Source organism: Coenobita brevimanus, chromosome 111, assembly GCF_032717465.1.
Source record: "Coenobita brevimanus isolate Jiangsu-jjx chromosome 111, ASM3271746v2, whole genome shotgun sequence".
Taxonomy (NCBI): domain Eukaryota; kingdom Metazoa; phylum Arthropoda; class Malacostraca; order Decapoda; family Coenobitidae; genus Coenobita; species Coenobita brevimanus.
Window position 1 is genome coordinate 7,228,472 of NC_137064.1, and position 13,677 is coordinate 7,242,148.

Sequence of the window (13,677 nt, forward strand, 5' to 3'; positions counted from 1 at the left end):
TGTGTGGCACTGAATACAAGTGGTAGTGTATATACCGCAATGATGATATAGCCCATGTATCAGAGTGTATATCACATGTCCGGGAGAAATGTGTAACCAGGAAGGTAAAGTCCCCAAGTTTCCTGGTTAATGGGATTGTACTGTACTGTATTACTGTACTGTATTACTGTACTCTATCAATAATATATTGTATTTTATGATTAATTTTCATCTTTTACTCATGGAAATGTTTTTAGGATATAGGGTCAATACGGATGGTAGCACATTACCGGGCTCGATGCTGAATGATGAGCTGATTGGGGGTACTATGCAATAACTGGTGTTCTGCAATATCCGGGATAGGGGCTGGCTGAATTATGGTGGGTAACTGAGAGTTCACTATATCAGCACCCACTAAACAAGCAGATTTCCATAAACATAACTAAGCATAAAATAAAAAAAACCCTGTACAACATACTGATGATGTCAGCTCACAATGAAGAATTTAAAAATGCTTTAAACCACATTCAAATTTCATACCAGGATATAATTCTATACTAAGATTATAAAAGATGGCATAATGAAACAGCTATTACCTCATCTCACGAAGACGCTTGACATGTTCCACACACTTGTTGGCTGTGTACTCCACCTCCTCTTCAGTGGTGAAGCGGCCAATGCCAAAGCGTATAGAGGAGTGAGCCAAGTCCTCCTCGGCTCCAATGGCTCTGAGAACATATGATGGCTCCAAGGATGCACTGGTGCAAGCTGAACCAGAAGACAGTGCCACATCCTTCAGTGCCATCAACAAGCTCTCTCCTGTCACCAACCAAATAGCAAGTAAAATATACATTGCCTCACTATAAAAAAAAAAAAGGGGGGGGGGTATGGGGGGGGGCATTTTAAAATTACGTTGACACAAAACTGTTGTCTAAACCATTACATTCTGGGTGTATGAACTGAAAAATTACTTATTATTTGGATGCAAACGCTGGCTACAGAAATGATCAATGTCCACTGTATTTTGGAAATATAAATCTTGTTATAGGTCTTACACTCTTGTTGTTTTGGAAGATTAATAAACTGGTCTGCAGCTCATAATTTACCACACAGAAAATAATTTATAAGTAATTACTGACCCTATGGAGAATCAGTTAATTACTGTTTTTGACACTATCTATCTATCTATCTATTGTCAGACACCATAATCCGGTAAGGGGTGGCCATTTGACTTGAGTTATTTGTTTTACAGGGAGGGGCACTAACCCTCCACCAACCCACTTGCTGACATGTAGGGAGCACGTATGGTTTGGTTATATGGTTACCACCCAGCGTTGTAAATGGTTTCTTGGCTTACAGGAAACCATTTGGCGTGTCACTCAATATAAAGCCACCTGTAAAGGAAAGAAAGGTAATAAGAAGTGACAGGAAAGATCGGAGAAATAGGAAGAGACGAGGGAAGGCACAGTAAAAGAATGATAAAGGCTACGGAAGAAGTAGGCAGCACTACATCAAGTAAGTGGATGATAATCGCCACCACCTACCACTATACTTTGGAAAAAGCTGTCTGATAACTGTGATTATCAATATTTGTGCCATTTACTGCTGCTAAAAACTGTTCTTTTATTTACATGTACAATTACCTCTTTAGCAGTGACTGACTGCTCATGTCAATTTATAAAAAAATGAAAGAGTAAGTACAGTACTGTAATAAAGTGTTGAATTTTAATAAGGAATGGCAAAATTTCTCACATCGAGATACAAAATTTAACTTTCTCAAACACTTTTATACAACATGTATGTTGGGAATTACCTTTCCCAGAAATGATCAGACATAGGTGCTGTATCTGGGACTCAAAAAAAAAAAAAAAAAAAAAAAAAAAAAAAAAAAAAAAAGTCACACATTGGTTGCTCCCTTTATGCATGGTGGATTCTATCAAATGTCAGCAGGGTTATAGCTTCTTGGAAGGAAACATGCAGACCACTATGGTAAAATGTGGAGGACTTTCTGACCACTACTTGGTGGAGGCCAGAATTAGAATTCAAGTAAGATGGAGGAACAGAAGAAGGGAAAGACGAGAGGAAGGAGTAGTTGCAAGGAGAGTGGAAAGGTTACAAGAGGATGAGAAAAAGGCAGACTATAAGTGAGAAGTGGAGGAACGATTGGGCAAATATGAATTGGAGCAGATGGGAGATGTGGAAGGTGTGTGTAGGATATTTACAGAAGAAATATGTGCAGCATGTGATGTGGTGTGTGCAAGGAAGAGAAGACGGAGGGGGGTGCAAGGAACAGCGTGGTGGACTGAAGAGGTGAGACAGGCTGTGGCACAAAAGAAGAAAGCATACAATGAATGGATGAGAAATAGGGGCGTGGAAGAAGTTGAGAGGTGGAAGAGAGAGTTATATGTAGAAAGAAAGAGAGAGGTGAAAAGATTAGTAAGAGAGAGTAAGAAGAGAGTGGATGAGGAATTTGGAAGGAATTTGAAAGTAAAGTGGAGGGACTGTAAGAAAATGTTCTGGAAAGAGGTGAAAAGAGTAAGACAGGGTGGAAGTGAAGTTAGCAGGGGAGTGAAAGATAAAAATGGTTGATTACTAGTGGAGAAGGGAGAAAAAGTGAGCAGATGGAGAGAACACTTTAACCCTTTAACCGCGGGTGTCATCCCAGAATGACATTGCAAAAACTGGACCAAACCACGGGTGTCATTCTCGAATGTTTGTGAATATTTGAATACCCCGTGTTTTTTCCGTGCGCCAATTGTTTCAAGGGAGAGTAGCTATTAAGTTCTTTCACTCCAGCCGACCCCCACCTCCCTCCTCCCACCCCCCGGGCCCCCACCTCCCACCCTCCGGGCCCCCCACCCCACCCCTGACCAACACGCATCAGTATCTGTCCAGCTGTGTGAGTGACAACACCGCTGATGTGGCAGTGAAGTGCGGGCAATTACAGTGCCTTTTACCTGCCTCAGTGAACACAGAGTGGGTGTTTATCGTATATGCAGTGTTCATATATGTTTATTGTATTATTATCAGAATGAGGTTGGCATTTGGTAATGGTGCGTGAGCGAAAAATAGTGATTACAACACCGCTGATGTGGCAGTGAAGTGCGGGCAATTACAGTGCCTTTTACCTGCTTCAGTGAACACAGGGTGGGTGTTTATCCTATGTGCAGTGTTCATATATGTTTATAGTATTATTATCAGAATGAGGTTGGCATTTGGTAATGGTGTGTGAATGAAAAATAGTGATTACAACACCGCTGATGTGGCAGTGAAGTGTGAGCAATTACAGTGCCTTTTACCTGCCTCAGTGAACACAGAGTGGGTGTTTATCGTATATGCAGTGTTCATATATGTTTATAGTATTATTATCAGAATGAGGTTGGCATTTGGTAATGGTGTGTGAGCGAAAGTAATGGTGTGTGAGCGAAGGTAATGGTGTGTGAGCGAAAAATAGTGATTTTAGATCGCTCACTTCTAACGACACTGCCCATCCAGTGATAGTCAACGAAATCATGAAACCTACATCATTGCAAAGCCGAAGGTTAGTACTTTCTAATGGTACCTTATTTTTCGCTCTAGATTTATTCTGTGCAGAGTTATAAAGGTTTAAAGTTTGTTTACATTTTGGCTGAAACCCCCGCGGGAGAGGCCAGTCGGGGCAAAACAATGCCCGCGGTTAAAGTGTTAAGGAATTGCTGAACATAGAGGATGGAAGTAATGCGAGTATAAGTGGCTGGGGAATGGCTGGGAGAAGGAGGGAGGTGAGAAGACAGGAAGAAATCAGTAGGATAGAAGTTGTGGAAGCAATGAAGAAAGTTAAATCGGGGAAAGCCCCAGGAATTGATGGAGTGTGTGGTGAAATGCTGAAGCATGGGGGAGAGATAGTAGTAGAATGGATGTGGAAGATGTGCAGATTGGCCAGGGAGGAAGGTAGAGTCCCGGAGGATTGGAAGTCAGGTATAATTATTCCCTTGTACAAAGGAAAAGGGGAAAAAGAAGTGTGTGGTAATCATAGGGGCATTTGTCTTCTTAGTATAATAGGAAAAGTGTATGGTAGGATACTTATTGACAGAGTTAGAGAAAGAACAGAGAAATTAGTTGGAGAAGAACAGGGAGGCTTTAGGAAGGGAAGAGGTTGTGTAGATCAGATATTCATTCTTAGATCTTTAGTGGAAAAGTTTCTAGAGAAGGGAAAGAAGTTGTATGCGGCTTTCATGGATTTGGAGAAAGCATATGACAGGGTGGATAGACTAGGATTGTGGAAAGTGTTAAGAATATATGGAGTAGATGGGAAGTTGTTGAATGCTGTGAAGAGTATGTACGATGGTGCGAAGGCTGCAGTGCGTATGGAGGGTGAACTAAGTGAATTTTTCTCTTTGAAAGTTGGGTTGAAACAGGGATGTGTCATGTCTCCATGGTTGTTCAATCTGTACATGGATGAGGTAATAAATGAGGTACAAGGTAGGGTAGTGGATGTTGGAGTGGCCCTGGTGAGAGAGGATAGTGTTTGGAAACTCTCTGTACTGTTGTTTGCAGATGATACTGTGTTGTTGAGTGAAGACGAAGGGGAGCTGCAAGGCTTGGTGGATGAGTTTGGTAGAGTGTGTAAGAAACGGAATCTAAAGGTGAATGTACGGAAGAGTAAAGTGATGGTCTTTGAGAGAGGTGAAGTCAGTGAATGTACAGCAAGGTTGGATGGGGAGGAATTGGAAAATGTGAGTACGTTTAAGTACTTGGGTAGTGTGATGAGTAAGGATGGAGGTTTGGAGGGTGAAGTGCTTGACAGGGTACAGCAGGGAAGAAAGGTTGCTGGTTCTTTGAAAGCAGTGATAAGAAACAGGGAAGTGAGCATGGAAGTGAAAAAGTTACTACATGACAGTATTGTGATACCAACTCTACCGTATGGAAGTGAAGCTTGGACGTTGTTGGAAGGACAGAAGTCAAGAGTGAGAGCAGTGGAAATGAGTTATTTAAGAGGAGCCTGTGGAGTCACATGGAGAGACAGGCTGACGAATGAGGATATAAAGGAGAGTTGTGGTGTGGATGTGGATGTGATAGGAAGCGTTATGAGGAACACACTGAGGTGGTTTGGCCATGTGGAGAGGATGAAGGGTGAAAGACTGACGAAGAGAGTGTATGTAAGTGAGATGGAGGGGGGGAAGAGGGAGGGGGAGGCCGAGGATGAGATGGAGGGATGGGGTGGAGAGGTATATGAGAGAGGGGGGTGTGAGTTGGGAGCAGGGTAGTGAAATGGCAGGGGATAGGGCGACTTGGAGGCGATTTGTTTGTGGCCACCCCAAACGGGATTGAGGCGTCTGGCAATAGGTAGATAGATAGATCAACATCATCATCATCATTCAGACCTCCTTTCCCACCCATGAGCAAGGTGAGGAGTAGCAGTGTCCAGACAGCCAAAGTTTGCCCAGTTCATTGGGCCATGCTTCCATTCACTCATCATTCAAGCCCACGGAATCCTGGCTCCATCTGAAGGGCCAAAAGGTTTCCACCACGTACTGTAGCTTCACATGTACCTATCCAATCAAGTCAATCTGAACGCTGTCATGTTAAAAAGGGGTACTTTTTTTTTTCTCTCTAAAAATTATAAGGCCTATTAAAATCTGAAAGCTACCAAAAAAAATCTCATACAATTTGATGTCTTACCTCATTCACATACTGCGGTAGGCTTCATAAAAAAATTACAGGTACTATAAAAGGAAGTGAACTACCAAGGCTGTTAAGTTATCCACTGGGCCACATAGCTCTCTCCTGCATCTCATTTAGTTAGTGCTGCAGTGTTTTCCACCAACAGTATATTGCTATCTGGGGGATGGTTTTGGAATGCATTTGGTAATTTCTGCAAGTTGCTACAGAATCCAAATTAAAAATAACTAATTTCTTTCATATTAAATGCCTTTTAAATACACTCTGTTGGCTCCAACTGACAATTATATTTCTAATTCTCATTTCCGCATTAAGTAACCTACCACTGTTTTATAAACTGTGATGTTATGACAGTATAATAATAAAAACAATACATTTCTCTATTCATTAATGTCATTTACGAAATACTATTATGTACATATTTTTTGTATTTCTGATTTTGACAACACAATTGACAGTGATGCAAATTTTTTTTTTTCTGGATCACAGTAAATGAATCTGGGGGATTTATGTCTATTGGCTGGTGTACCGGACAAAGTTCTTTGATATTCAAGCACAAGATTCACAACTGGTGCCGTAAGACTTGAAAAGGTGTCCAGCGCAAGATGAAAGGACCTCAACTCAGCATCAGCAATGATAGGGCTACTGATGCAAGTGATTCTTATTCTTTATCATCCATCTATAGCTTGACATCTTAATCCCAGACAAGGTAGTCACATATGAGGTGCTCCGAGCCAGAGAGGTGACAGTGCATTTTGCTTATTTTCGGTAATTAGTTGTTAAACTTTGACATGGCTAATTATACAATGGTAAAATTATACTTATATGCATTTTACTGTTTAGCTTGAAAGTGCTAGCCAAGACGATTAAAATGGTTGTAAACATGACATGCTTAAAGTATATTGCAGTTCGGTAATTGGGTGTCAAAGCAAATAAGCAAAATGCACGGTCGTCCCTCTGGCTCGGAGCACCTCACATTAACTGCCTCCACAACGCCCTCTCTTATGCCACCAGACAACCCTCTCTCCTTCCCATACCACTCTCATTCATACACATCTCCACTTCATCCTTCCACCTAATTCACAGTGTCCCTCTACCCCTCTCTCCTTTCACTTCGCTCACATGCATTTTCTTAGTCGGTCTCTTACTTCTTATTCGCTTAACATGGCCAAACCATCTCCTAACACTCTCCACGGTATCTACATGAACACCACAATGCTCCCAAAGTTCCTTATTTGTTGTCTATCAGTCTCTCCACATACCTCCACACATTTGCCTCATATGACTCATTTCCATTCCTCTCACTCATGACCTGTGCCATTTCAACAAAGTTTGAGTTTCACTTCCACACCTTAAGCATGGAATGCAGTAAACAGTACTGGGTACTGTTATGCAACAACTTAAACATTTCCATGATCACCTCTCACTTCCTTGTCATTACACTCAATGTACCACCCCTCTACCAAACACTAACTTGTACTTATCCTCTGAAATCACAACTCCTGAAAATGCTCTCTCCATCTATTTACTTACTCTCTTCTCCATTAGCATTCTGCCATTCTTATCTTTCATTCCTTTACTACCACCCCTATCACCCTCTCTTACTTTCTTGGTTTCCTTCCATGAAATAAGCCGATGCATGTTTCTATACATCACCATGAACAAATAGGCCCCTTCATCACACTGAGCAATGCAAATGCAAGGAAGAAGGAACCAAAGACCAGAAGCCTGAAAGATTGTTCCCTCCAAGAAAAAATAAAAAATAAATAACAGAGAGGTATGACTTAAAAGATGGTATAAAAATTATAATCTAACTCCATCAATCTGAGAATGTCTTTTTTGCAATTTATTCCTGCTATCTTCAGGTGATTTAAGTCTGTTTAGGGTAGACCTCTTATACTGCAGGGGTTAAAGAAGGTTTTATTTGATCTCCTCTGTTCTGAAATGCCTTCTCTGAATAAAACCGGGGTATGTGGGGGCACTCATCATCCACCCATTTTGTGTAGCAGTACTCTATTTTAGGGTAGTCCTACATTCACTGGCAAACTAAATGATTTCCTATAAACCAGGATATCATTTACAATGCTGGGTGGTAACCTTATAACAAATCAACTCATGTTCCCTATCAGACAACAAGTGGGTTGGTGGAGGGTAAGTGCCCCTCCCTGGAAAACAACAAACTAAAAATACAAACAAGAAGCCTTAGACCAGGACTGACCAACAGGCAACGACTAAGGACCGAACAAAGGACATGGTATAGATTGTGACAAGGAATGTAAGGGGCATGAAAGATAAGGTGGAGAGAGAGAGAGAAAAAGAGAGAGAGAGATCGTCCAGGTGCTTGAGAGTGCAAAAATAGACATATGTGAAGTAACTGAGCCTAAATGATGAGGTAAGAGTGTGAGAGAGAGGGAGTATGGATGGGGTATATGAATGGGAGTAGGTAAGAATGAGAGGGTGAAAGAAGGAGCATGTATTGTTGTGTGCAAGAGATGGATGGAGAATGTAAGACAGTATGAATCGGTAGGCTCAAGGATTAAGACTGAAAGTAGGACTACAAATGTGGGCAACTGTGTGTATGAATGCGCCAATGCAAGATCATGCAAGCAGAGTGAAAAAAGAATTCTGGGCAAATGCGGAAGCATGCACAGAAAAATCTAAAAGGAATGAGAGATTGTTTTAGATTGAAGATATGAATGGAAAAGGAGGGAATGTGAAGGTGGATGGTGTAGCTGGTGAGTGGGATGTGCCTGCAGAAATGGATGAGAATGACAGTGCTCTAGTGGATATCTGTGCGAGGAGGGGGTTGATGATAGCCAATACTGTCTTTAGGCACGAAATGATCCACACGTATACGTGGCGAGTGATGAGAAGGGTGGGTGGAGAACTGAATGAAAGGAAGGAAATGACTTATTATGTGTGTAGATGACAGAATGAGAAGGTGTGTAATGGATGCAAGTGCATACGGAGGTTGGAGTAAATTTTCTGACCATGGTGCTGGTGAAAGTCGGGGTTCAAACGCAAAGAAGGAATAGAAGGAGCGTAGGACGGATGGAGGTAGTCCATACAAGGAGGGTAGAAAGATTGCAAGAGGATGGAAAAAAATGCAAACTACAGTATAAGAAATAAGTGGAGCAACTGGGTAAATATGAGTTAAAGTAGGTGGGGGAGGTGGAAGGTGTATGCAAAATATTCACGGAAGAAATCTGTGCGGCATGTGAGGTGGTGTGCAGGCGCAGATTCAGGGGTAGGGAGGGGAGCACACAAGGCTCGCGCCCCCCTGTTTGGCTGCTCAGATAAGATTGGCAGCATGCAGATATTTAGGAGATAATTATGAGAATAAGAAAATGCTTTCTTAAGTTATCACTACCCCACGAACACTGGATGTAATTACAGTCAATCCTCGTAAATCGCGTATTTATAAATCAAGGATCCATAAATCGCGGCTAAGTGGCTGTCAGACTGCCGGCATCCTTAAATCACTGTTAAGTCACGAAAATCGCGGACCTAGGCACCCAAGTGGGCCTTGTCCGAGGAGAACCGTAAACCGCAGCATTCAAATTGAAAATCGCAACCCAACAACCAATCACCACGCATCCCTGGTAGCAAGTGTGCATACTAATGTCGCCACGTTGTTGTTGTTCTTCCCGCCAGTCCACATGCTACAGATCATCGCCGTGGAGTACGAGAGCTACCTGCCTTTTTTTGAGCAGGAACGTGGCAAGCCTTCTATGAAGGAGCTCAGTGATTTGCTTGTTTATGTAGACTTGGCCAAAGAGACTGTGAAATCCATTGAACGTGATGAGGAAAGGTGTAGTGAGAGTATTGGTTACCTAGAAAAAGCTGTGCGTTTTTACAAGGACTTGTATAATCGCAGAGTTAATGAGAAACATCAGGAACTCATAACCCACTATTTTGCCCGGGTAAGGGCTGAGCCTGAACCACAGCTTGGCCTTTCACACACTGAGGACGTGGATGACATAGCATCTGTCATCTCTGAGGCAGATTTTGAGGGCTTCCTGAGGGAGGCAGAGGAGCTGGAGAAGGGAGAACAGCATGAGGGAGCACCCCCACCTCATGCTGAGAGGTTCTACGTTCTAGATAGGTGTAGGTAGGGTGCTGTGGGGGCAGGTTGGCCAAAGTCCAGACCCAAATTCATTTTTCACATAAGAGTTATTATTCATAAATCATGGAATTCGTAAATCACGGCAGTGGTCCAGACCCAAATTGCCGCGATTTACGAGGACTGACTGTATTACATCAGTCGCGTAGGCTAGTGCCCTTGAGACTGTTTATTTATTATGACTATGTTGAATGTCCCTGAGTTTGCCAAGTTATCTCCTGCATGTTGATATTGTTTGTTTTGTTCTGGAATGTTTTTAATGAATACCGTATAGTAAAATGTGAAGTAGCCTAATTATTTTTTGTAGTGTGCTGGCTTGTCACGTGACCAGCATCGGCCGAGAGAGGCAGAGGTGGAAGGTGTGTTGCCATTATAATTTATTTTATTGCATAATTATTTATCCGACACTCGCACAGGTGAAGAACGCTGTGAAGCAGCTGAAAAATGGGACAGCAGCTAGGATTGATGAGATGTATGCAGAGATGATTAAGTCTAGTGGAGAGAGAGAGGAACGAAGTGTTTGTTGGAGATATGTACGAAGGCACGGATGAGTGAAACTGTGCCAGTAGAGTGGAAAAAGGCTGTGACTGAACCCCTGTACAAAAATAAAGGTGAGCGAAATGAATGCAAGAATTATTATGGCATAAGTTTATTCAGTGTTGTAGGGAAGGTACATGGAAGAGTTATTATAGAGAAAGTAAGAGAGATATCAGAAGCCCTAGTGAGTGATGAACAGGGTGGCTTTAAGAGTGGCAGAGGATGTGTGAATCAAATATTTGCAGTGAGACATATAGTGGCGAAAGCTTGTGAGAAGGACTATACGGTGTTTATGGCATTTATGGATCTGAAAAAAGCATGCGATAAAGTAGATAGACAGGGATTACGGAAGGTTTTGTGCATGTACGGTGTAGATGGTAAGCTGCTAGGTGCCCTCAAGAGATTTTATGATGGTAGTGAGGCATGTGTAAGGGTAAATAAGCATCTAAATAAATGATTCACAATCAACGTGGGCATGCGACAAGGTTGTGTGATGTCCCTATGGTTGTTCAATATACAGTATATATGGATGGGGTGATGAGGGAAGTAAAAACATGAGTAATGGAGAGAGGGATGGTAATGAACGGTGATGGATGGAATATCTCAAATTTGTTGTATGCTGATGATGCAGTAGTACTTGCAAATACTGGACAAGAACTTGGTAGACCAGTGCAGAGTTTTGTTGATGTCTGTGAGCATCGTGCCGTAAGAGTAAATGTAGAAAAGAGTAAAGTGATGGTAATCGGGGGAGAAGGTGACGCCCAGTGTGATATTACAGTGACTGGAGAGAGACTAGAACTGGTGAGACAGTTCAAATACCTGGGTACAGTGATAGAAAAAGAGAGGAAAATGTGCAAAAGAAGTGGAAAGTAGAGTGACACAAGGAAGCTGGTGCTGTGAAGGCCTTGATAAGAAACAGAGGGTTGAGTGTTGCAGCAGCGCGAGGCTTACATGGTGTGGCACGAAAATGAGAAGTCAAGAGTGACAGCAGTGGAGATTGGACTATTGAGAAATGTATGTGGAGTACTGAGAGTGGATAGGATACAAAATAATGTGACTCATGAAAGATGCGGAGTGAGGAAGTCTGTAGATACCAGAATCGAACAGAGTGTACTGAAATGGTATGGTCATGTGGAGAGAATGGATGACAAAAGAGTGGTGAAAAAGGTATATCTGAGCGAATCTGAAGGAGGAAGGAGGCGAGGTGGGCCAAGGAGCAGGTGGAGGGATATGGTGGATGAGTGTGTGAGGAAGAGAGGTATGGAAGTTGGTGAGGCTAGGGAACTGAGAAGAGATTGAGTTGACTGGACGAATGCTGTGAGAAGAAGTGCATAATCAGGGATTTGGCACCCCTTTTGACATGACAGCATCTGGACTGACTTGATAGGATACGTTTATGTGAAGCTACGGAATGTGGTGAAAGTTTTTGGCGTATCAGATTGAGCCAGGATTTCAGGGACTTGAATGATGAGTGAATGGAAGCATGGCCCATTGGACTGGGCAAACTTGGGCTGTCTGGACACTGCTACTACTCACCCTGCCCTAAGGTAGGAAAGGAGGTCTGGATGATGATGATGATTATTTATGTTGAGTTTCTTACTTATTTCATCAGAAACTCTTTTAGTTGCAACAACAGCAACTAGAAAAGGCAATTGAAGAGATCAATCAAGACAGGTGTACTTCAGATCTAAAACCGCTGAATAAAAGCAAGATCAAGCCCATGTGTGGGACTCGCTGAGTGAAAAAACACAACTGCCTTGAAGGCTTTCCTCAGCTGTACAAACCTCTCACGGACTGTCTTGAAGCTATCACATCACAGGCAAGATGCGATGCATATGCATGCACAGAGGCAGATGTACTTCTGTCTCAGGTCACCAGTTCTACTTTCCTGTGTGCCTTCCAGTCTGCCTCGTGACTCTCAGTGTGCTTCTGCAAGGAAGCTGCATGGAAGTCATCACCCTCATGAGAAAATCAACCTTGTCCTCAATGAAATACAGAATATCAGGACAAATTCTGATGATGAATTCAATCGTGTGTCTGAGGCTGCTACTGAGCTGGCTGAAATGCCTGGCCATTCTGTCCAAATGCCACGCCGCACAGACACTGCGCAGTAATATGGAAGCAAACAATGCCGAAGGCTACTACTACAGAAGATCAGTGTTTGTTCCATTTGTGGACAACATGGCAGAACAGCTGGCATCCTGCTTTCCACAGCTAACAGTTCATGCTTGTTGTGGCCTACTGCTTATCCCTGCAAACCTTGGAAACCTCACCACAGGGTCATGTAGGCTACAGGAGCTGCATCAGTACTGCCAACCATATCTGCCATCTCCTGTGTCTTTTGAACAAGTGCTCAGGTTATGGAAAGCTCAGTGGCAAGGTGTACCAGATAGGCCAGCCTCACTTGAGTCAACACTTGGACATCAGTACTGCAACTCAAGAGTCTACCCCAATGTGCGTGCAATACTGCACTTCCTGATGCTGACCCCTGTGACAAGTGCTGGGGTTAAGAGGGCCACTTCAGCACTCAGATATCAAGAATTTTTAGAGGAGCACCATGAAGGAAGATCACCTGGATGCCCTCATCCTGGTATTTGTCCTCAGGACTATACCCCTAGATTATGAAAAAACAATTGACATCTATGCAAATTATTATCCGCTCACAATGCTGTACATAAATCTGCTTTCAGAGGACATGGTAGAACACTGAAAATCATGTGCATCCCATTGGATACTGTACTAGTAGAATCTGAAAAGTGAACTATTATTTAACTGGGCATGGCCTGCACATCTTATACAGTACCATATTGTGGACTAACACTTGAAACTGAACCCCCAGCATTGGGTGTGCATCCCATCAGACACTGTCCTAGTTAAATGAACTAGTTGAAAACTAAACACTGGTTGACAGCAATTTTTAAGTGTAGACTAACAAAATGTAGGCCTGTACAATGGGAATTATCACCTAATATTATTAACTCTGAAAAATGAACACTGGTTGATGACAGTTTATGTAGACTAATAAAATGTAAGCCAGTGAACTGGGAATTTTTACCCTCTCACCTACCCCCCCTTCCCGTCTGTTGATCCCAAGAATAGCGTCCCCTCATTCCCGATATTCCTGATGAGTGGAGTGAAAAGATGAAAGGGGGTGCACGGAACAGCATGGTGGAATGAAGAGGTGAGACAGACTGTCGCACAAAAGAAAAAAGCATATGGTGAGTGGATGGAGAGCAGGGGCATGGAGGAAGCTGAAAGACGGAAGAGTTACATGTAGAGAGGAAGAGAGAGACGAAAAGATCAGTAAGAAAGAATATGAAGAGAGTGGATGAGGACTTTGGAAGGAATTTGAGTGTAAGGTGGAGGGAATGTAAGAA

General features: G+C 42.6%; 1 protein-coding gene across 2 annotated transcripts in view; it reads right to left on the reverse strand.

Annotated features, from left to right (window-relative positions):
• LOC145417886 (cysteine desulfurase-like) overlaps positions 1–13,677 on the reverse strand; it is a 126,842-nt gene that overhangs the window by 39,130 nt on the left and 74,035 nt on the right. For both annotated transcript variants that reach the window (XM_080286501.1, XM_080286502.1), the window contains exon 8: positions 576–798. In XM_080286501.1, coding sequence (XP_080142627.1) covers positions 576–798 — 223 coding nt within the window. The remainder of the gene's footprint in view (positions 1–575; positions 799–13,677) is intronic.